Source organism: Silene latifolia, chromosome 10 (genome assembly GCF_048544455.1).
Source record: "Silene latifolia isolate original U9 population chromosome 10, ASM4854445v1, whole genome shotgun sequence".
Classification (NCBI taxonomy): Eukaryota; Viridiplantae; Streptophyta; class Magnoliopsida; order Caryophyllales; family Caryophyllaceae; genus Silene; species Silene latifolia.
Window position 1 is genome coordinate 8,684,553 of NC_133535.1, and position 21,718 is coordinate 8,706,270.

At 38.4% G+C, this 21,718-nt stretch overlaps 1 protein-coding gene across 2 annotated transcripts; it reads right to left on the bottom strand.

The window, feature by feature from the left end:
• Positions 1–11,809: 11,809 nt before the first annotated feature.
• On the bottom strand, positions 11,810–14,936 carry LOC141604956 (anthranilate N-benzoyltransferase protein 1-like). 2 transcript variants are annotated; one of them, XM_074423551.1, is made up of 3 exons: positions 14,179–14,936; positions 12,912–13,182; positions 11,810–12,439 (listed from the first exon to the last, which is right to left on the bottom strand). In XM_074423551.1, the coding sequence occupies exons 1-3, from the start codon at positions 14,341–14,343 to the stop codon at positions 12,078–12,080; spliced, it is 798 nt and encodes a 265-aa protein (XP_074279652.1). In that variant the 5' UTR covers positions 14,344–14,936; the 3' UTR covers positions 11,810–12,077. The 2 variants fall into 2 exon arrangements, with proteins under 2 accessions (XP_074279652.1, XP_074279651.1); XM_074423550.1 differs by having other exon boundaries at positions 12,912–13,247.
• Between the last annotated feature and the right edge of the window lie 6,782 nt (positions 14,937–21,718).

Sequence of the window (21,718 nt, forward strand, 5' to 3'; positions counted from 1 at the left end):
CGTTGTGGGGTACCTATGCAAATGAGTTCTATATGTTTTATTCTTACTTCTGTTAGTTGGTTGAGGTGTAAAAGAAGAGTATAGTTAAACTACTGGTATTGAGTTATGAGTTGTGGGGCCTTTGTGCCGAGTTACGTTTACGGTCCAGTGAGACCATGGTTATCGAGTTACTTGAGTTTGAGATCGGAATTTAGATGGAAGATGACGGTGTTCTCAGGTGAATATTTAGTTGTTATACATTAGTGTTCTCAGGTAGTTAGTAGTTATAGTTAGTTGGGTTAAGTAAAGACGAGCTAAAACTTCGGGACGAAGTTTATTTTTAGGAGGGCAGAATGTAACATTACGTGTCTGTTATGTTTAACTGATGTGTCAAAAGTGTGTGTTAACGGTATAGGAAATGTGTGACGTCCGTATGTACGATATACAATACCCTTCTGAGGTTTGAGTACGGGAGCGAACTTCGGGACGAAGTTCATTTTAAGGGGGGAAGACTGTAATACCCCGTATTTTTTATATAATCAATTAAACGGATATTCATATATATTAATTATTATACATTTTATATTACTAATTATATCGGGTTAATTGTTGAGTCGATAATTACGTTAAGCTATCGTAAGTTAATTGAGACGGGTTTATATGGAATTCGAAATGTGAGCTGACCCATTTGAGTTGGCCCAATATCAGGTTCAGTCCAATTAACATGTCCAGCCCAATTAACCCTAAACCCTAAATAGTACCCTAACCCTAATTAACCCTAAACCCTAATAGTACCCTCCCTCAACCCGCCTCCCTTTTTGCACACTCCTTCAGCCCGCCTCCCTCACATCATCAGCTGAAACCTCAACCTTCACGCAAAACGAGAGAGAGAGAGAGCATGGGTGTTGACGGCGCATCAAGGAAGGCTTTAGGGTGTTTGTCGACGACCGTGGGTGGCCCTGGTGGCTGTTGTGGTGGCGGAAAAGGTAAGAGTTCAACCCTTTCCTCTGGTTTCGCATTTCTGGCGAGTTGATTGGTTGTTGTTTCGTGTCTTAGGGAGGGGATAAGGGTGGTTGGTGTCGGGGTAATGGTAATGGGTGGTTGGAGTCGCCCCTATTGGTGGTGGTTAGGTGGGTTATAGGCGGTGGAAATGGCGGCGGGGAGGTGTTGTCGGCGACGGGGGTAGTTAAACGGGTTTTAGATGGTTAGGTTTGGGTGGTGCCAACGTCGACTAGGGGGAGGTCGACAAGGTGGTGCCAGGGTAGTGAGAAGCTCCGTGTGTCAGGCAAGGCCACGGTGGTGGTGGGTCACATGGGGAGTCGTGTCTGGGCCGTGGTTGATGGTAAAATCAGAAGGAGTCAAGGGGGTTTTGTGGGGTTGTTGTCTGCGTCCGGTGGTGTTGGTGACCGTGGTCAGACTCACCTGCCTGAGTCGACCACGGTGGTGAGGGCCAGTGGGGTCAAGGGCAGTTGGGGGACCACGGTGGCAGTGGCAGCGGCCACTGCTGCCGGTGGCTGCATCCGGTCATGGGTAAGGGTAGTTGGGGCCGAGTTGAAATGGGTTACAAACCATTGGTTCAAGTTCGTAATTTGAGTCGGGAAGATAACCATTGTGATAGTTGGTAAACGTGTTTAATATTAGTGCATAAGTCGGGTTTTGTCATTTATAAAATAAAGGGTTAATATTATTATTAGTGAACAAATTAATTGTCGTCACTAGATTACTTTTATTAATGATTGATTCGGTTTTCTTAATCGCATAATTCGTGTAATCTTTTATTTATCATAGTAGTTATTCAATTTAATTCCCGAGCGCTTAAGTAATTCAAGTCAGGTTTGAGTCGGGTTTGTTAAAATGAAAAAGCTACTATATCGGGAAAGTTTCCATTCTAAGAAATTCTACTTTAGTAACTTTCTATTTTGGGAAGTTGGGGCAAATACTAATCGGGTTATTTTAGTTATCAGTTGGGCATAAGTTTGGTGTCGGGATTGTATTTCGGGAAAGCTTCTATTTTGGGAGATTTCTATATTTAGTAGTTAGTAATTATAAATATTATAATTGTTTTAGGTGACGGATTCGTGAAGGATCGATAATCAGATTCGTTGCTTTATTTTCTGGACTGCTTGAACTGCTTAATTGGATTTGCTGGCACTTTGAGGTAGGGAAATACACTTGACCTATTATCGTTGTTGTTGAATTGTGTTGACTTGATTCATGGTTGTTGATTTACGTTATGATTCATATACGGGAAGGTGTTTGACTGAATTGATTGTATTGAGTATGATATCACAACATCGGGTAACCGGCATGATTTTATGATTTATCGATTCGATGATTTATATATATTGTGTTGCATTAATTTCTTTTGAGCATTCATATGCATTGGAGATGGAGGATGTTGTGGTGGTGTGGTGTGGTGATGACGATGTTGTGATAAGGCCCGGGCGGGTTCTGGGACTTGCCCTGGTGTCCTCAACAAGCGAAATGCAAAATCGGCTACGGTCGATATTTATAGTCTACCGGGGATCGGTATGGCTGGGCGTTCCGGGTTATGAGTTTTGAGAAATGAGATATGAGATATGAGTTGAGATGGAGATGGAGGTGACGGAGGAGCATGCATATCATATTTTTGTTGTTTCATTGTTTTCCCTACTCAACCTCGTGGTTGACCCTGTGTATTCGTGAACACCTGTGATGACCCAAATATTGGCGAGCGGACTTGAAGTTTAAGAGATAGAACGGGAGCTTGGTGGGCGTGAGACACTGGATCAGAAGACTTAGTAGCTAGATCATCATCTAGAAGACTTTCACTTTTATTTATGTTAGTTCTTCGTAATTTGACGTAAAAGAGGTTTTGTAATAATTAAGTTAAAGTAATTATATAATTTTGCCTTGGAGTTTAATTTGTTATTCACTACCTCGGGAAACCGGGATGGTAACAGTCCGGTTTATTAGGGAATGTCTTGCTAAAGGCTCCTTCATAAACCGGGGTGTTACAAAGTGGTATCAGAGCGAACGATCCTCAAGCCTAAACCAATGAGCCCAATGAACCTAGGATGTGTCTAATTAAAATGAACCCCGGGATAGAACTGTTAGGAGCACACTAAGGTAAGGTATGAGTTAAGGGCCCCCTCACACCGAACCAATGGCTCTCTCTGTTGACCAGGAAACCCTGAGTGTATATGAGAGAAAAGGTAGAAAAGTTGCTTGAGGTTGAACATGAAATTCATATATCGTTGCCTAAGTGTTAACTGATTGATACATTGATTATTGCATAATCGAGTTGATGTATACCTTGAGACCCATATATTCTAACCATTCTGCAGGACAACGCTACGGTAAATATTTTGTATGAATGATGACGTGATCATATGATGTTGTGGAGATGAGAAATAAATTTTCGAATTCAGGTTAATAATCAATGAAGTGTTGTGGTAGTCGTGAGCGTGAAAATAATTGCGAGTTGATGATATTTATCTAGGTGGATGTTGAATGATGTGCTGATAGTACTATTATGTCTAGTAATATGCGGTTATGTGATCCCGAAGCCATACTAGTATAGTATTGTGATAGTAATTAGAAACACTATCGAATTGCATGTTTATAGTCATAACAATCGTGATTAGATGTACGGAGTAGATCGAGATGCGAAGGGATTCTATGGGATAGATGTTCACGTAAGTACAGTGTGAGGTTTAAGTTAGGATGAGTTAGTATCGATAGTATGGTTGTAAGAGTTTGGAACATAGAAAATGAATGACTTAGTGCTGAAACTCGTTTTGCTTGATTTTACTCTTTAATTGACCTTATTGCCATTTCTTTTCTGTTTATTGCCTATGGATGAAAAATTTATGGGAGATAGCCTCGTGAGTTAGTGTTCCTTTGGCGTTGGTTTCATGCTTATAGGATATACAAATTAGGAGTAATAAATATTTTAGTGGGCTGTGGTCAGGAAGTTCCTGTACGGTGATGTTTTGACCAACAATTTTGTAAAAATCCTCATTTAAATTATACTAATAATCTTTGCATAATTCCAACTCCATCGATCCGAATATTCGCATATGTTTTCAAATTGATAAACCACGGAAATTCTCGATGTCTCTATATTAAACGGTAAGTTTTGCAAACTGACCCAAGTTTTGGACCAATTGCTGTCACATGTTTGTTTGGACCAACTAAGTTGTGAAATTCTTTAAAAATGGAATTCTTGTGCTTTAGACCTAATTCTTTTTCCCCTGTGTTTTAACTCTCCGTGTTTTATAAAAATGATAGGAATCAAGTTTTAATCGAACGGTTATTTATTCGTGATCTTTGAAAGTTACAACGTGAATCATGACTTGTAAAATGTGTGTTCTAGGTTGAGTTTTCATACAGTTGTTTGATTAATTCATGAGCTTTAGTAATGTGAATTTATAATGTCCTTATATGATGATAGTAGCAGGCATGTTCAGTAGTTATGTATCTTAACCAGTGATAAAATTAAAGTTTAGTTGATAACATTATTGGCATGATAGTATGAGTAAAATTGAATAGCTTAAATTGATTCTTAATCAAGGGTGAAATATTTTATACGAGTCCAATTGTTTGCATATTTTACATACGTTTGGCATGTTGTAATATCTCTGGTGTGTTCATCATAGTTGCATAGTGGTCGGATATATATAAATATAAAACTATATTGTCATATCTTGGTAAAGTTGATGGCGTTAAATGTTAATTTGATTGTTCTAATATACTCGCATGAATATTTACAATAATTATGTTTAAATGTTTACACATGGATAGTAGTAAGGATTATGTCTAAATGTTCACACATGTAGGATGTCATCTGAGTACTAATGTCTTTTATATGAGTCTGTGTGCCTATAGTCATACATATTACTTTCATTGCATTAAATTATTTCAGTTGAACCTAAAACCTATAACATGGTAATAAACAGTGTTGTTATTCCTTATTGAATATGTTCGTTATTATATTGTCATAAAATGCTAAAGTGATTCTTACAATTGTAGCACGACATTTGACATATCTATATTCTCGAGTCGTTACTATGAATTATATTATAATAAAGATTTTATGATAACTATGTTGACCATTATAATAGGATAACCCTTTGATGATTCACATGATATGCATTGGTTTAAATGATAGTCGTTATAGTTACATTTAATTGAGCCTACGGGTTGCCTAATTATTCAAATCGTGCAAATCGGAAAGTTGTTCAAGTTGCAAATCTTTAATCATAGCTAGTGTTCTACAAGTATATGATGGCAAATGTATATGTTTAAGTTATTTATACGATATCTTTTGTTTTCTTTGAAAATGAGTATACTAAGTGGTGGACACAATTGAATGATATGGTTGCTAAAATGTGAAACATAGGTGTGATATGGAAGTAATGTTGTCGTTGTCATAGATCATATGTAGTTACTTTTATTGGGAAATATGTTTTCAGAATTGATATCGTGCAAACAATTTTTATAATTTAAAATATGAATTATGAGTATGTTGTTAATTGCTTAAATTCATCGACCTAATTCGTGACCTAAACCAACGAGTGAGTAAATGGTTGTATGGACATGTCAATAAGATCCTGTGATTGTGATAGATAGTAGTGGTAGATTTATTTCGTGATATGTTTACAAATGTGAGAAGTTCTTAAATTGTTTTGTTGATTTTGCTCTCGCTCGTTCATAGTCTATAATTGATCATCAAATTTGTTTAGTTATGAAACTGTGTAAACCTTGGTTCCTTTCTTGTTGTTCTTTTAGTTTGATGTTGTGTTTTTAAGTTAAGCATGAGCTAGTAATAAATGTTACTTGTTGACAATCAGTTAATTCCTTAATAAAACCTTGTTTCGACCTTAATGTTGATGCGCAATCTCTTATCATGTATTCTTTCCTGTCACATGTGGTTGATAATGATTTTGTTACATAGGTATATGAAAATTGAAAAGAGGTTACGAGGACGTAACCATGTTTCTAGTCGGGTAGGATTGTAAAATCTTAATGTTTATATTGCACTTGTTTGTAGATGGTAGTTTTGATCAAGTAGATGTTTCGTTGTGGGGTACCTATGCAAATGAGTTCTATATGTTTTATTCTTACTTCATTAGTTGGTTGAGGTGTAAAAGAAGAGTATAGTTAAACTACCGGTATTGAGTTATGAGTTGTGGGGCCTTTGTGCCGAGTTACGTTTACGGTCCAAAGAGACCATGGTTATCGAGTTACTTGAGTTTGAGATCGGAATTTAGATGGAAGATGACGGTGTTCTCGGTGAATATTTAGTTGTTATACATTAGTGTTCTCGGGTAGTTAGTAGTTATAGTTAGTTGGGTTAAGTAAAGATTTGAGCTAAAACTTCGGACGAAGTTTATTTTTAGGAGGGCGAAATGTAACATTCCGTGTCTCATTATGTTTAACCGATGTGTCAAAAGTGTGTGTTAACGGTATAGGAAATGTGTGACGTCCGTATGTACGATATACAATACCCTTCTGAGGTTTGAGTACGGGAGCGAACTTCGGGACGAAGTTCATTTTAAGGGGGGGAAGACTGTAATACCCCGTATTTTTTATATAATCAATTAAACGGATATTCATATATATTAATTATTATACATTTTATATTACTAATTATATCGGGTTAATTGTTGAGTCGATAATTACGTTAAGCTATCGTAAGTTAATTGAGACGGGTTTATATGGAATTCGAAATGTGAGCTGACCCATTTGAGTTGGCCCAATATCAGGTTCAGTCCAATTAACATGTCCAGCCCAATTAACCCTAAACCCTAAATAGTACCCTAACCCTAATTAACCCTAAACCCTAATAGTACCCTCCCTCAACCCGCCTCCCTTTTTGCACACTCCTTCAGCCCGCCTCCCTCACATCATCAGCTGAAACCTCAACCTTCACGCAAAACGAGAGAGAGAGAGAGCATGGGTGTTGACGGCGCATCAAGGAAGGCTTTAGGGTGTTTGTCGACGACCGTGGGTGGCCCTGGTGGCTGTTGTGGTGGCGGAAAAGGTAAGAGTTCAACCCTTTCCTCTGGTTTCGCATTTCTGGCGAGTTGATTGGTTGTTGTTTCGTGTCTTAGGGAGGGGATAAGGGTGGTTGGTGTCGGGGTAATGGTAATGGGTGGTTGGAGTCGCCCCTATTGGTGGTGGTTAGGTGGGTTATAGGCGGTGGAAATGGCGGCAGAAGGTGTTGTCGACAGGGGTAGTTAAACGGGTTTTAGATGGTTAGGTTTGGGTGGTGCCAACGTCGACTAGGGGGAGGTCGACAAGGTGGTGCCAGGGTAGTGAGAAGCTCCGTGTGTCAGGCAAGGCCACGGTGGTGGTGGGTCACATGGGGAGTCGTGTCTGGGCCGTGGTTGATGGTAAAATCAGAAGGAGTCAAGGGGGTTTTGTGGGGTTGTTGTCTGCGTCCGGTGGTGTTGGTGACCGTGGTCAGACTCACCTGCCTGAGTCGACCACGGTGGTGAGGGCCAGTGGGGTCAAGGGCAGTTGGGGGACCACGGTGGCAGTGGCAGCGGCCACTGCTGGTGGCTGCATCCGGTCATGGGTAAGGGTAGTTGGGGCCGAGTTGAAATGGGTTACAAACCATTGGTTCAAGTTCGTAATTTGAGTCGGGAAGATAACCATTGTGATAGTTGGTAAACGTGTTTAATATTAGTGCATAAGTCGGGTTTTGTCATTTATAAAATAAAGGGTTAATATTATTATTAGTGAACAAATTAATTGTCGTCACTAGATTACTTTTATTAATGATTGATTCGGTTTTCTTAATCGCATAATTCGTGTAATCTTTTATTTATCATAGTAGTTATTCAATTTAATTCCCGAGCCAGTTAAGTAATTCAAGTCAGGTTTGAGTCGGGTTTGTTAAAATGAAAAAGCTACTATATCGGGAAAGTTTCCATTCTAAGAAATTCTACTTTAGTAACTTTCTATTTTGGGAAGTTGGGGCAAATACTAATCGGGTTATTTTAGTTATCAGTTGGGCATAAGTTTGGTGTCGGGATTGTATTTCGGGAAAGCTTCTATTTTGGGAGATTTCTATATTTAGTAGTTAGTAATTATAAATATTATAATTGTTTTAGGTGACGGATTCGTGAAGGATCGATAATCAGATTCGTTGCTTTATTTTCTGGACTGCTTGAACTGCTTAATTGGATTTGCTGGCACTTTGAGGTAGGGAAATACACTTGACCTATTATCGTTGTTGTTGAATTGTGTTGACTTGATTCATGGTTGTTGATTTACGTTATGATTCATATACGGGAAGGTGTTTGACTGAATTGATTGTATTGAGTATGATATCACAACATCGGGTAACCGCATGATTTTATGATTTATCGGTTCGATGATTTATATATATTGTGTTGCATTAATTTCTTTTGAGCATTCATATGCATTGGAGATGGAGGATGTTGTGGTGGTGTGGTGTGGTGATGACGATGTTGTGATAAGGCCCAGGCGGGTTCTGCAGGACTTGCCCTGGTGTCCTCAGCTGCGAGCTGGCAAATCGGCTACGGTCGATATTTATAGTCTACCGGGGATCGGTATGGCTGGGCGTTCCGGGTTATGAGTTATGAGAAATGAGATATGAGATATGAGTTGAGATGGAGATGGAGGTGACGGAGGAGCATGCATATCATATTTTTGTTGTTTCATTGTTTTTCCTACTCAACCTCGTGGTTGACCCTGTGTATTCGTGAACATCCGTGATGACCCAAATATTGCGAGCGGACTTGACAAAGTTAAGAGATAGAACGGGAGCTTGGTGGGCGTGAGACACTGGATCCGAAGACTTAGTAGCTAGATCATCATCTAGAAGACTTTCACTTTTATTTATGTTAGTTCTTCGTAATTTGACGTAAAAGAGGTTTTGTAATAATTAAGTTAAAGTAATTATATAATTTTGCCTTGGAGTTTAATTTGTTATTCACTACCTCGGGAAACCGGGATGGTAACAATCCGGTTTATTAGGGAATGTCTTGCTAAAGGCTCCTTCATAAACCGGGGTGTTACAATTTTTTTTTTTTTAAAAAAAAGTAAAACATATTTAAAATTAATATTTTAATCATATTCAACGTTTACATTAATTATATTGACATAATTATTAAAATAAAGTTTTTTTCGTAATTATTTTATTATTAAATATTATAAAAGTTATATAAAATTGATTTTTTAGTTGTGTTTGTAATTTTAAGTGATAAAAAAAATATTTTTTTAACTATTTTTTCAAATATAATATATAAATATTAATATTTTAATAAAATTCATGACTTATCTTTGATCCAATGGGTCGTCTCGTTCGGGTCGGGTCTCGACACTAAAATAACGGGTCATTTCGGGTTTGAGTCAAACGGATCGCGGGTCGAAAAAACCAGGTTTCTAACCCTAAAAACGGGTTGGGCGGGTCGAGTTTTTGGGTCGGGTCGAGTTTTGACAGTCTAGGTCTAAGTAAATGTGCGTGTGCTTTACATTTTACAATCGATCCATAGTTAGTTTGAGGTATTTCGAATAAAAATTAGCCTTTTACAATTTGTTCGATCTTACTATTAAGGTCATGTTCTCTTGGATTGAAATGGATCTGATCTGAACTGAACTGAACTTATAGGATCTGAACTGAACTGAACTGAACTTAAAGGATCTAAACTAAACTTATAGGATCTGAACTGAACTGAACTTATAGGATCTGAACTGAACTGAACTGAACTTATAGGATCTGAACTGAACTTATAGGATCTGAACCGAACTGAATTTATAGGATCCGAATTTAAATTAACTTAATTTAATTTAACTTTATTATTATTATTATTATTGTTGTTGTTGTTGTTATAAAAACGCAAATTTTTACTGAAATCAAATAAATTTTTTACAAGAAATTAGTTGGCAGCCAAGAGAGAACATTGATAAGAAAATATAGTTTAAAGCACAAGGTAAGATAATAACATTTTTCCGCTTTATATATATTGGTTTGTTCATATATTGCGCTACGATTCATTACGATAAAAAATAATGAGAGGAGTGATAATTTTGTTTTAAAAATAATAATGTATATATGTATCGAATAATTAATGTCAAATGTTTTTTGCATCGGTTTTTAAAAATAATACTCCGTATATAACTTTTATGAACTAAATTTATAGGATCTGAACTTATATGATCTGAATCGAACTTAAATGATCTGGACTGAATTGAACTTATAGGATCTGAACTGAACTGAACTTATAGCATCTGAACTGAACTGGACTTATTGGATCTGAACTGAACTTATAGGATCTGAACTGAACTGAACTTATAGGATCTGAAGTGAACTTAAATTAAGTAACTTTAAGTCCAAAAGAACAGGGCCTGAGTATTGATCCTTAGTTAATTAGTTTGAGGTATTTCGGATTAGGGATGTCATTGGGGCGGGGCAGTGGTGGATATAGGCTACCCCGTACCCGTACCCACCAAGAAAAACTTGTACCCATCCCCGCCCCACCACCCGTGGCAGGTACAAGTTTCCAAAACCATCCCCGCCCCAACAGGCGGAAATATAAAACCATGCCCGCCCCGTTTACCCAATAACCCGCTACACCATAATTTTATTCGATAACTTTTTTTTCGCAAAAGTTGATTTAATCACTATTAATTTCCATTTTGTTTGAATTTATCTTTATAATTTTAGTTTCACACCAAAAAAAAGTTAGTAAAAATCTTTATGAAATAGCTACATTAACATTATATCTTAATTATAATTATAAGGGTTTTTCTAATGTGTGCCCTTGAGGTACACATTAATAATCCGTATATGGTAAGATTAACAACATATTCAAATGAGATATTCAAGTATATCACCATTTTTACCATATTTAATGAGAATATGTTGTTAATCTTATTAATGTGTGCCCTTAGGGCATACTTTAGAAAAACCCTAATTATAATTAAATAAGATTTAAACAATTGTCATAATCATATTAATTTTTTTAAAGATTGGCGGGTAGGCGGGTATGAGGTGGGTAAGATGCAAAATTCCCCGCCCCATTACCCATGGCGGGTACAATTTTCGTATCCACACCCGCCAAAGCTCTATCCATCTCCGCCCCAACTGGGGCGGGTGCGGGGCGGTACCCACTTGTACCCGCCCCGCTGACATCCCTATTTCGGATGTAAATGTGCGTGTGCTTTACATTTTACTCACGAGGTAAGAGTGACGACAAGGGACAAGGACAAAGCAGCGTACATGAGATGGGAATCATGGGACAGAGAGCTAAAAAAGCAGGCATGAATCATTTCTGATCATAGACTAAAATTTAGTTGGTACTCGTAATTTTTAGTAGGGGAACATCGGTCTAAAATTCGAACTGAATCAGTTTAAATCGAATTGAACCAAAGTTTAAAAAAAAAAAAAAAATAGGTGAACTGAAGACTGAACTTAAAAAAATTCGGCTTTGGACCAGACTGAATTTTGGCCGGTCTTGGATCGTAGACCAAAATTTATAATTTTTCATTTTCTAAGTATATAATAATTAAAATTTAATTTCATTAAATCAATTAAAATAGATAATTAAAGTATATTTAGCATAAATAACCACTTAAATATTAAGTTAATAGTATTGTTTCGCTCCATTCGGTCCGGACCGAAATTAATCGGTATTGGACATAAAACCAAAATTTCATAAGATATGAACCGCGGACAGGACCTAAATAAATCTAGTCGGAGACCGGTCTATCCAGACCAATGATCCAATCCGGTCCATTTTTCCGAACCTTGTTTTGCACAAGTACGGCAACCCAAATGCTTATTAATATTAATAAAGCTGCCGAAGTATCCCGAGACTGCAAGACTATTATTCTTGATATTAGGAGTATTACATTCCAGTGTGCTCCTCTTAGTCACGGTTCTAGGAGTCTAAATAGAATTGCTCATAATTTAGCCACTATTGCTAGATCATAATTTAGCCGCTATTGCTAGATCATAAGCAGTAACAAAAAAAAAAAAAAAAAAAAAAAAGAATGCTTATTACAATAAGGACAATCACATAATATCTCTGCATTAGGTCGAGACATAATCTTACAAAAAAAAAAAAAAAAAAAAAAAGTAATTAAAGAGAAGGAAGAATTTCAACAAAATCATAAATGTAATTCTTGAAAATATTCATATGAGCCATAGAGAGATTTATAGAGACGGATAAGCTACCATCCCCATTTGTACTTGGCATGATAAGAGTTTGGCCTTCATATCCAACTCCACCTAGCCGTACCCATGTCGGTTCACCCAAGCCGAAATCCGCTTCCTCGAACGGTATACCGAACCAGGAATTTATCGAAAGATTTGGACTACGTTCTTGTTGAATCCAAGTTAAACTAGGATTAAGACTAGACAAACCCGGGTTTACTGCTAAATAATCGATTGCTGATCTTAGGTACTCGTTATCCATCCTTGCTATAGCCTCTTGAACAATACCTGTGGTGCAGTAGATGTCAACTAGCTTAGTTGGTAAAGTCACGAGAGATGATGTTCATAACTTGAGTTCAAATAAAAAGAAAGAGTTTTTCTATGTGCTACCCCTGTGTTTTTTCGAATTCTACGTGATACTCCTACGTTTTTAAAACATCAGTGATACCCCTGAACTTAGTAAAATGTTCTCAAATACCTAAACTACTAAAAATCACGTTTTTCAACGGTTAAATTTTGAAAAGAAAATAAATTTAGGATTGAGTAGACAATGTTTATGTTAATGGCAAGATAAATTATTGCCAAAAAATCAATTAAAAATGTAACATTTAAAAGAGACAGATTAGAACATTTTGGGTATTTTAAGATGTTTTCATTAAGTTTAAAGGTACTTCAGATATTTTTAAAAAACGAGGGGTACCGTAGAATTCGATGAAATACAAGAACACCATATAGAAAAACAAAGGAAAAAAAACAATACCTGTGGTGCAAAACAGTGGTTGCGATGCAATATCACCCGCTTTTGCTATGCACACTCCACGGAAAAGAACATTACCAAAGTACCCCTTTGGAAGACTCGGTTCCTTTAATCTAGACCGTCCGTTAACCGGGATGTATAACCGAACCTCTTGATCGTAGGGTAAACTACGTGCCTTGGTCACGCACCTCCACAAATGTGCGGCAAATATTGCATATGTACTTGGTTTTTGTTTGAGTTGTTTCAGCGATGGGTTTTGTTTCAGAATACTTATCTGAAATTTTGAAAATTTGAATAGATTGCATATTGTAGTATCGTTCGAACAGGGTACAGATTTATCTGTTTCAACCACAATTTAATGTTCATGAGTCATATGTAACACGGCCGTCTGGGAAATTATGAGAGCCCGGTGTGAAAATTTAAAATTCGGCCTCTTAAAAATAATACCAAAATATAATTTATGCTAAAAATCGTCTTTGCAGACCAAATATTGTTTTGTTATTAATATGATTGAGAGGATGATGAGGTTCATAGGCAATAGTAAAGGAGGCAATCGGGTCACTCGGATCGGGTTATATTGGGTTCGGGTTCTGTCGGGGTCAATGACGGATTCGGGTCGGTTCGATTCATGTCAGGTCATCTTCGGGTCGGGTCATCAACGGATGGCAAGCCGGGTCGGGTCATTAGTAGGTCAGTGTCGGGTCAGGTTATCAGCATATATTTTATCTTATATATTTAGTTTTAGATGTTAATTTTATGTTTAAATAATGGGTAGGTATATTAATTGTAGTTTTAAGTGAAAATAAGTAAGATAAATGTCAATTTGGTGTTATTCAAACCATTATTAAGCTAGTTCATTATCGGGTTGACAAAATATTGGGCTACGAGTCGAGTCGAGTCGGGTTGGAAAAAATAAGGCTGCTATCGGTTATCGGGGCGGTTCGGTTCGATTCGGGTCAGTTCGGTTTCAGTTCACCCAATTTTCGGGCTGTATCGGGTCGGGTTTCGAGCAGGTCGGATCGAATCAGCTTTTGCCAGCTCTAGGCAATAGGTAAAGACATTCTTACTTACAGGTAATACTATGTCGTGAACTGATAGATAATGACTAAATTTTTTGTGGTCTTTTAGTATAGCAATGGGAATTTAGGGGTCCCAAAATAACAGGGCAGGTTATACTACACCACTTGAACACTCTTCCCCTGGCCCTTGCTAGAGCAAGATAAAAAAAAAATGATCATTTTACCGTAAAAGGTGACAATAAGAAATTTACCCGGTAATCCAACGGGTGGCTCATACTCGAAATGCCGAAACTTAACCTGTGATGGTTGACGCGGACCCAAATACTTAACCCTGTTATGGCAAGGCCAAACCTCAAGATCCAACCCTCGAACCAACCTTGACCATGAATTAACAAATTGGGCCACAGCAAACCCATCTTGTACACTATGATGCACCATCAACCCAAGCGTAACGCCACCACATCTAAAGCGCGTTACTTGCACCACTAGTAACGGGAACGTCGAGAGTCCCTTCGTGTAGTCGAATGGAGGTGGAAACGCCACTTCCCTAAGCGCGTGACTTGGTGTGAACTCTCCAAAATGGTCAAGTGCATGATTTATTGTTTCCGCCTCGACGAATAAGACCCCCATGGCGTTGCACGTGATCTCGAGATGGTTGTTTTTCGGGTTACGTGTCAATCGGCCTGCTAAAGGGTAATAGGGTACTAGAATGTTACTCAGACTCGACTGTAAGACGTTAAATGACATATTTTTGGAGGGGTGGATTTTTGGAGGGTCGTAGACGCAGAGAAGAAGGGTATGGGAGTAAGGTAAGCGTAGGATGGTGTCTAGGCTCGGAAGGGTGATGGTGTGGTTTGGTGTTTCCGAAGCTGGGTACACCATGGTTGCCTCTTTTACTATCACATTGCTTGCCATGTTGATGTTAATGATTGAAAGGAGAATGAATGATTCACAAAGTAGGAAATGATGTTGTACAATTGTACGAGTGTTTTGTCTTTGAGGCCTCGAGCAAAATGTGAGCACAAGTTTCGTTTTATCATTGGGGAACATTTTTTTTAACGGAACCCGCAACCGCTATTATTGATGTGCACTGGGTAAATTCTCGATATATGTGATAGTCTGCAAATCATATTTCGTTTTATCATGAGTTTAGAAGGCATAGACTCATGCTATAAATACTCCACAAGATTACTCTTGAATTGGGGAGGCTTGAACCAGAGTCCTTGAAAACCAAGTTTTAACCATTAGAGATTTAGAGTGCATCCTTGCGGGCCATTGGTAAACAGTTAACCATCGTAAATAGAACACTTTTTTTTTATAATAATCATGATTTTTTTTTTGAGTGCTGCTAAACATCACCGACACATTACTTCGAATTATCAACAATAGTTAATTTAATTTTGCAATTTTATAATTGTTCACTTAACTTATGTCTAACCTCCTTCTGCAAGCAATTAATGTTGAAACTTTAGAAAAAAAAAAACGTTTTCGTCATGACGACTCCGATTTTCATCACTAACATAATTAAACCAATCGATTCAATCTATTAGTCGCCGCTTTGAACGACTATCACGAGGGACAAACCCTAAGAGGTATGATCAACGTAAAATGAATCGATTTTCTAAATCAAAACAATGAATCAATCAATATTATACATATATTCCAGAAACCAAGGGAATTCAATGTAATTAAATAAGTCTATACAAATTAATTATACTATATAGTTTTTTAAATCGATAGCGCTGTGTGATAGACCCGACCAAGAAACTTCAATGTAAATATCATATAATTTTGGTTGAAGTATAAATTTAGAGAATATCAGAATATGATGATTTTCCTTAAAGTCAACATACCCCACTTATGCTATTAATTAGTATAAAGATGTTAATTACACAAATAAACATGTCCCACTTATGATATTAATTAATTAGTATTAATTAATCAAAACGAGTAATAATCCATTTTTCACGAATATCCAAGGTTCGATGAATGCTGGTATATCGCATACCGGGACCCCCAAATATCCTTCGTTGCTCCTCAATTTTTGTGTGGCTGCTTTATCTAACCAGAGAAACCTTTTTTGTGATTTTCATAGAATTTTGTTCCGGAACCCTGTAATCTCGAAAGCCGTGTTTTATACACTACATTTTGAGCCGTTCGCGAAGTCATACCAGACCACGTTTCTTTTACTCCTGGTTTTTGTAGCACGTGTTCCAGGTCATTTAAAGAGTTAATCTATTCGATTTGAGCCTTAAATAACGAGTATTAATCCATTTTTCACGATTATCCGAGGTTCGACGAATGACGGTTTATCGCATACCGGCACTCCCAAATATCCTCCGTTGCTCCTCAAATTTTATGTGGCCACTTTGCCTGATCCACGGAACCTTCTGTGTGATTTCCGGAGAATTTTATTCCGGGACTCTGGAATCTCGAAAACCGTGTATTATACACTTTATTTTGAGCCGTTCGGAAGGTCGTACCGGACCACGTTTATTTTACTCCCGGTTTATATACCACGTGTTCGGGGTCATCCCTGGAGTTAACCTATTCGATTCCAGCCTTAAATGACGAGTATTAATCCATTTTTCACGATTATCCGAATTTTGACGAATGCTGGTTTATCGCATACCAGCAATCCCAAATATCATCCGCTGCTCCTCAAATTTTGTGTGGCCGTTTTATCTGAACCGAGAATCCTTTTGTATGATTTCTAGAGAATTTATTTCCGGGACCCTGTAATCTCTAAAACCGTGCACTATACACTTCATTTTGAGCCGTTCGGGAGGTCGTACCGGACCACGTTTCTTTTTCTCCCGGTTTTTATACCACGTGTTCGAGGTCATTTCAGGAGTTAGCCTTTCGATTCCAGCCTTAAATAACGCGTATTAATCCATTTTTCACAATTATCCGAGGTTCGACCAATGCCGGTTTATCGCATAAAGGTACCCCCAGATATCCTCCGTTGCTCCTCAGATTTTGTGTGGCCGCTTTATCTAACCCAAGAAACCTTTTGTGTGATTTCCGGAGAATTTAATTCCGGGACCCTGGAATCAGAAAATCGTGTGTTTATATACTTCATTTTGAGCCGTTCGGGTGGTCGTACCGGACCACGTTTCTTTTACTCCCGGTTTTAATACCACATCATCGAGGTCATTTCAGGAGCTAACCTATTCGATTCTGCTTTAAATAACGAGTATTAATTCATTTTTCACGATTATCCGAGTTTCGACGAATGCTGGTATATCGCATAACGGCACTGCCAAATATCCTCCGTTGCTCCTCAAATTTTGTGTGACCGCTTTCTCTGATACGAGAAACCTTTTGTGTGATTTCCTTTGAATTTTGTTCCGGGACCCTGTATTCTCAAAAATCGTGTATTATATACACTTCATTTTGAGCCGTTCGGGAGGTCGTACCGGACCGCGCTTCTTTTACTCCCGATTTTCTACCACGTGTCCGAAGTCATTTTAGAAGTTAACCTATTCGAATTCAGCCTTAAATAACAAGTGTTAATTAAATTTCCACTATTATCCGAGGTTCGACGAATGCTGGTTTATCTCATACCGGCATCCCCTAAATGTCCCTCTTTACTACTCAAATTTTGTGTGGTCGCTTTATCTAACTCGAGATACCTTTTGTGTGATTTCCAGAGAATTTTGTTCCGGGACCGAAAAATCTCAAACACCGTGTATTTTGAACCGTTTAGGAGGTCGTACCGGAGCACATTTCTTTTTCTCCCAATTTTTCTACCACGAGTCTAAGGTCTTTTCAGGAGTTAACCTATTCGATTTCACTCCTAAATAACGAGTATTAATTCATTTTTCACGATTATCCGAGGTTCGACGAATGATGGTTTATCGCATACCGGAAGCCTCAAATGTCCTCTGTTGCTCCTCAAATTTTGTGTGACCGCTTTTTCTGATCCAAGGAACATTTTGTGTGATTTCCGGAAAATTCTGTTCCGGAACCCTGTAATCTCGAAAACTGTGTATTATACACTTCATTTTGAATAGTTCAGAAGGTCGTACCGGACCACGTTTTTTTTTCTCCCGGTTTTTCTATCACGCTTCACGGGTCATTTCAGGAGTTAACTTATACGATTTCGGCCTCCAATAACGAGAATTAATCCATTTTTCACGACTATCTGAGGTTCGACGAATGCTGGTTTATCACATACCGGCACTTCCAAATGTCCTCTTTGCTCCTAAAATTTTGTGTGGCCGCTTTACCTTATTCGAAGAACTTTCTGTGTGATTTCCAGAGAACTTTGTTCTGCAATCTCGAAAACCGTGTATTATATACTTCATTTTGAGCCGTTCGGAAGGTCGTACCGGACCATGTTTCTTTTTCTCCCGGATTTTCAACCACTTTTCCGAGGTCATTGCAGGAGTAAACCTATTCGAATTCGGCCCCAGATAACGGGTATTAATTTATTTTTTCACGATTATCCAAGGTTCGACGAATGCTGGTTTATCGTATACCCGAACCACCAAATGTCCTCCGTTGTTCCTCAAATTTTGTGTGGCTGCTTTACCTAATCCAAGGAGCCCTCTGTGTGATTTCCGGAGATTTTGTTCTGGCCCTGGAATCAAGAACCTACACTTTATTTTGAGCCGTTCGGGAGATCGTACCTGACCACGTTTCTTTTTCTCCCGGTTTTTAAACCACGTGTCCGAGGTGATTACAAGAGTTAACCTATTCGATTTCAGCCCCAAATAACGAGTATTAATTCATTTTTCATGATTATCCGAGGTTCGACGAATGTTAGTTTATTGCATACCGGCACTCCCAAATGTCCTCCTTTGCTCCTCAAATTTTGTGTGACCGCTTTACCTAATCCTATGAACTTTCTGTGTGATTTCCAGAGAATTTTTTCCAGGACCCTGAAATTTCGAAAACTGTGTATTATATACACTACATTTTGAGGTGTTCGGAAGGTCGTACCAGACCACGTTTTTTTTCTCTCGGTTTTTTAACTACGTGTCCGGGGTCATTTCAGGAGTAAATTAAACCTATTCGATTTCAGCCCCAAATAACGAGTATTAATTCATTTTTCACGATGATCCGAGATTCGACGAATGTTGGTTTATTGCATACCGGCACCCCAAATGTCCTCCTTTGCTCCTTAAATTTTGTGTAGTCGCTTTATCTTACTCGAATTACCTTTTGGGTGATTTCCAGAGAATTTTGTTCCGGAACCCAGGAATCTCGAAAACCGTATATTTATACACTTTATTTTGAGCCGTTGAGAAGGTCGTACCGGACGACGTTTCTTTTTCTCTCGATTTTTCTACTTTTAGTATTGCGATTTGAGAAAATAAAATTTGAGAGCAAAATAAGTTCATTAGATTTTTGAAAAAGCCAATGCTCATAAACCCAAAGCAAAATCAAAAGCTACAAGGTCACTAATAGCATCAGTACAAGCGTCCACCCATACTCGGGTTGCGTAGTCCAAAGGCATATAGTATACGGCGAGCAACCGCACCACTAGATCTGGCAAAACCAACCCGGTCCGATTGACCCGATCCGAAAAGACTGACCCGAGATCCGAAGTGACCCGAACTACATCACCCGATTGTGACCCGAAAACCCGAATTGACCCGACCCGGCCTGAATATGATCCGAGCTTTCTTGACCCGTAATGATCCGATCCGAAAATAATCCGATTCTAAACCACCAAACCCGAAAATGACCCGACAAAATATAACTCTAAGTCTCTAATTGAACAGAAATGACTTGAAATGACTTTTTCTCTCTTATTCATTGATCCAAAAATGACCTGACCCGAAACAACCCGACCCAGATCCGACCAACAAACCCAAAACCCGAAATAACCTGTCCCGACCCAAATTAACCCGAAATCAATGAGAGACCCGAATTGGACCCGAACCCGACCCGTCGACCCGTTTTGCCAGGTTACGCACCACGCTGTTTAATAAAGTTCTGAAAGATCGGCTCAAAATCTCTAGTTATCCGTCTGATTTCAGCAGCCCGGATAAGTCGCTGACACTAAAGGGAAGCGCAACGTGTAGATGAGGCTCGACGAGTCTGATTCTGAGACGACGGTCGTAATTCTTGTTTGTCTTGTTAAGAGACTCCAAGAAACCACAACTTTGGCTTCCACAATAATGAAGCTCCTCTGATCTGTTCTCCTCCTCCGTCACTAACACTAGCTTGTCAACTCCACCATGTTTCTACGACACAAAATAAAGAAAAATAGCTATAAAAGAACCTGTAAATTTCACGGGCCATAAAACTAAGGATTATTTCATGGGAATAATCCATCCTATGGGTGCCCTGCAAATAACACTCCATCCTTTCAGTAATTCCAATTAAATCCATCCAATCTCCCTTTCTTCCCATAACACTCTCGGAAGACGGGCAACCTGAAAAACAGGTCACCCTTGTAAATGTCACTATCTCGTCTTCCTTCTTTGTTTTCCATAGCTTTTTGACAGCGATCAACTCTCCATTAGGCATGTCAGCCTTATAGACAACTCCAGAACATCCTTTTCCGATGATATTTTCATCTTTCAAGCAATCTAATATGTTGTCGATAGTAAAGCCGGGTTTTTGTAATAAAGGAATGAAAGTCCATGGATAGGAGAAATCGAATTAACTTCCCCAAAATCACCAATGGAGAGTTGATCGCTGTAGGCTGATAAGACTAGCGAATTAATAGTCTATGAAAGTCCACGGATAGGAATGTTGTTGATTCTTATCAAGCTGCAGGGTGATAAGACTAGTACACTCAACTTCGACGAAATCGACCCTGATAGCGAATTATCAGACAAATGAAGTTGCTGTAACTGAACTAACTTCCCCAAATCACCAGGAATTTCCCCTAATAGACTATTAGCTGATAAATCAAGCACAACGAGGGAAGAACAGTTAGAAATCTCTTTCAGAATAGAACCTGACAGGACATTTCCCCATAAAAGCAAACTGGTAAGCTTCTCGAAGCTTGCCTAATCGAAAGCGAGAATTGAACCAGTCAACTTATTCATATGCAAATACATATTAGTAAGCTCGGAACAGGAACCAAGCTCGGGTGGAATCGACCCAAAAATCTCAGTTTCATACACTGCAAATGTCTGCAAGTTCCCAAATGTTGAGGGAATAACACCTGATAAACCAGTTGCAGCAACTCCAAATGTAGTCAGATTAGTAAGTAAACCCAACTGAGAAGGGATTTGTCCTGTTAAATACGGATTACCTCCTAATCGAAACTGCTGTAACACATCAGTGACCCTAACTGTGAAGGATTCCAAAGCAATTCCAAATTTTAATTTTATTCACATAATTTTTTAAAAAGAATTGAAGTGTCGAATTTGGTAATAGAAATTGAAAAATTTGATTCACATAATTTTAATTTGATTCACATCATCACATAATTCCAAAGCAAATCCAAATTTTTCGGAGTTTATTTGGTTGGACCAAAAATCAACTGAGAACTTGCGAGACAAGATTGGCAATTGAAGTGTCGAATTTGGTAATAGAAATTGGAAAAAAAATTGAAACTTAGTGTTTGAAAGTGGGTTTAGAATTAGAGGAGAAGTGACGGCGCTGATAAGAACTCCAGGTCGAAGGTGACGGTGCTCTCTGCTCTCCGGCAACTCGTCGACACCATCACTACCAACGCCATCTCTTCCCTTACTCGTCAACCTCGTAATCCCTGATGTCGAATCAACGCTAGTTTTGAAGAGTTGCCGGAGTTCAGCGGAGGTATGGTGGTGTTTTTTACGGTGGTGATTTTGGAGGTTGTTGAGTGGTGGTGATGGGTGAATG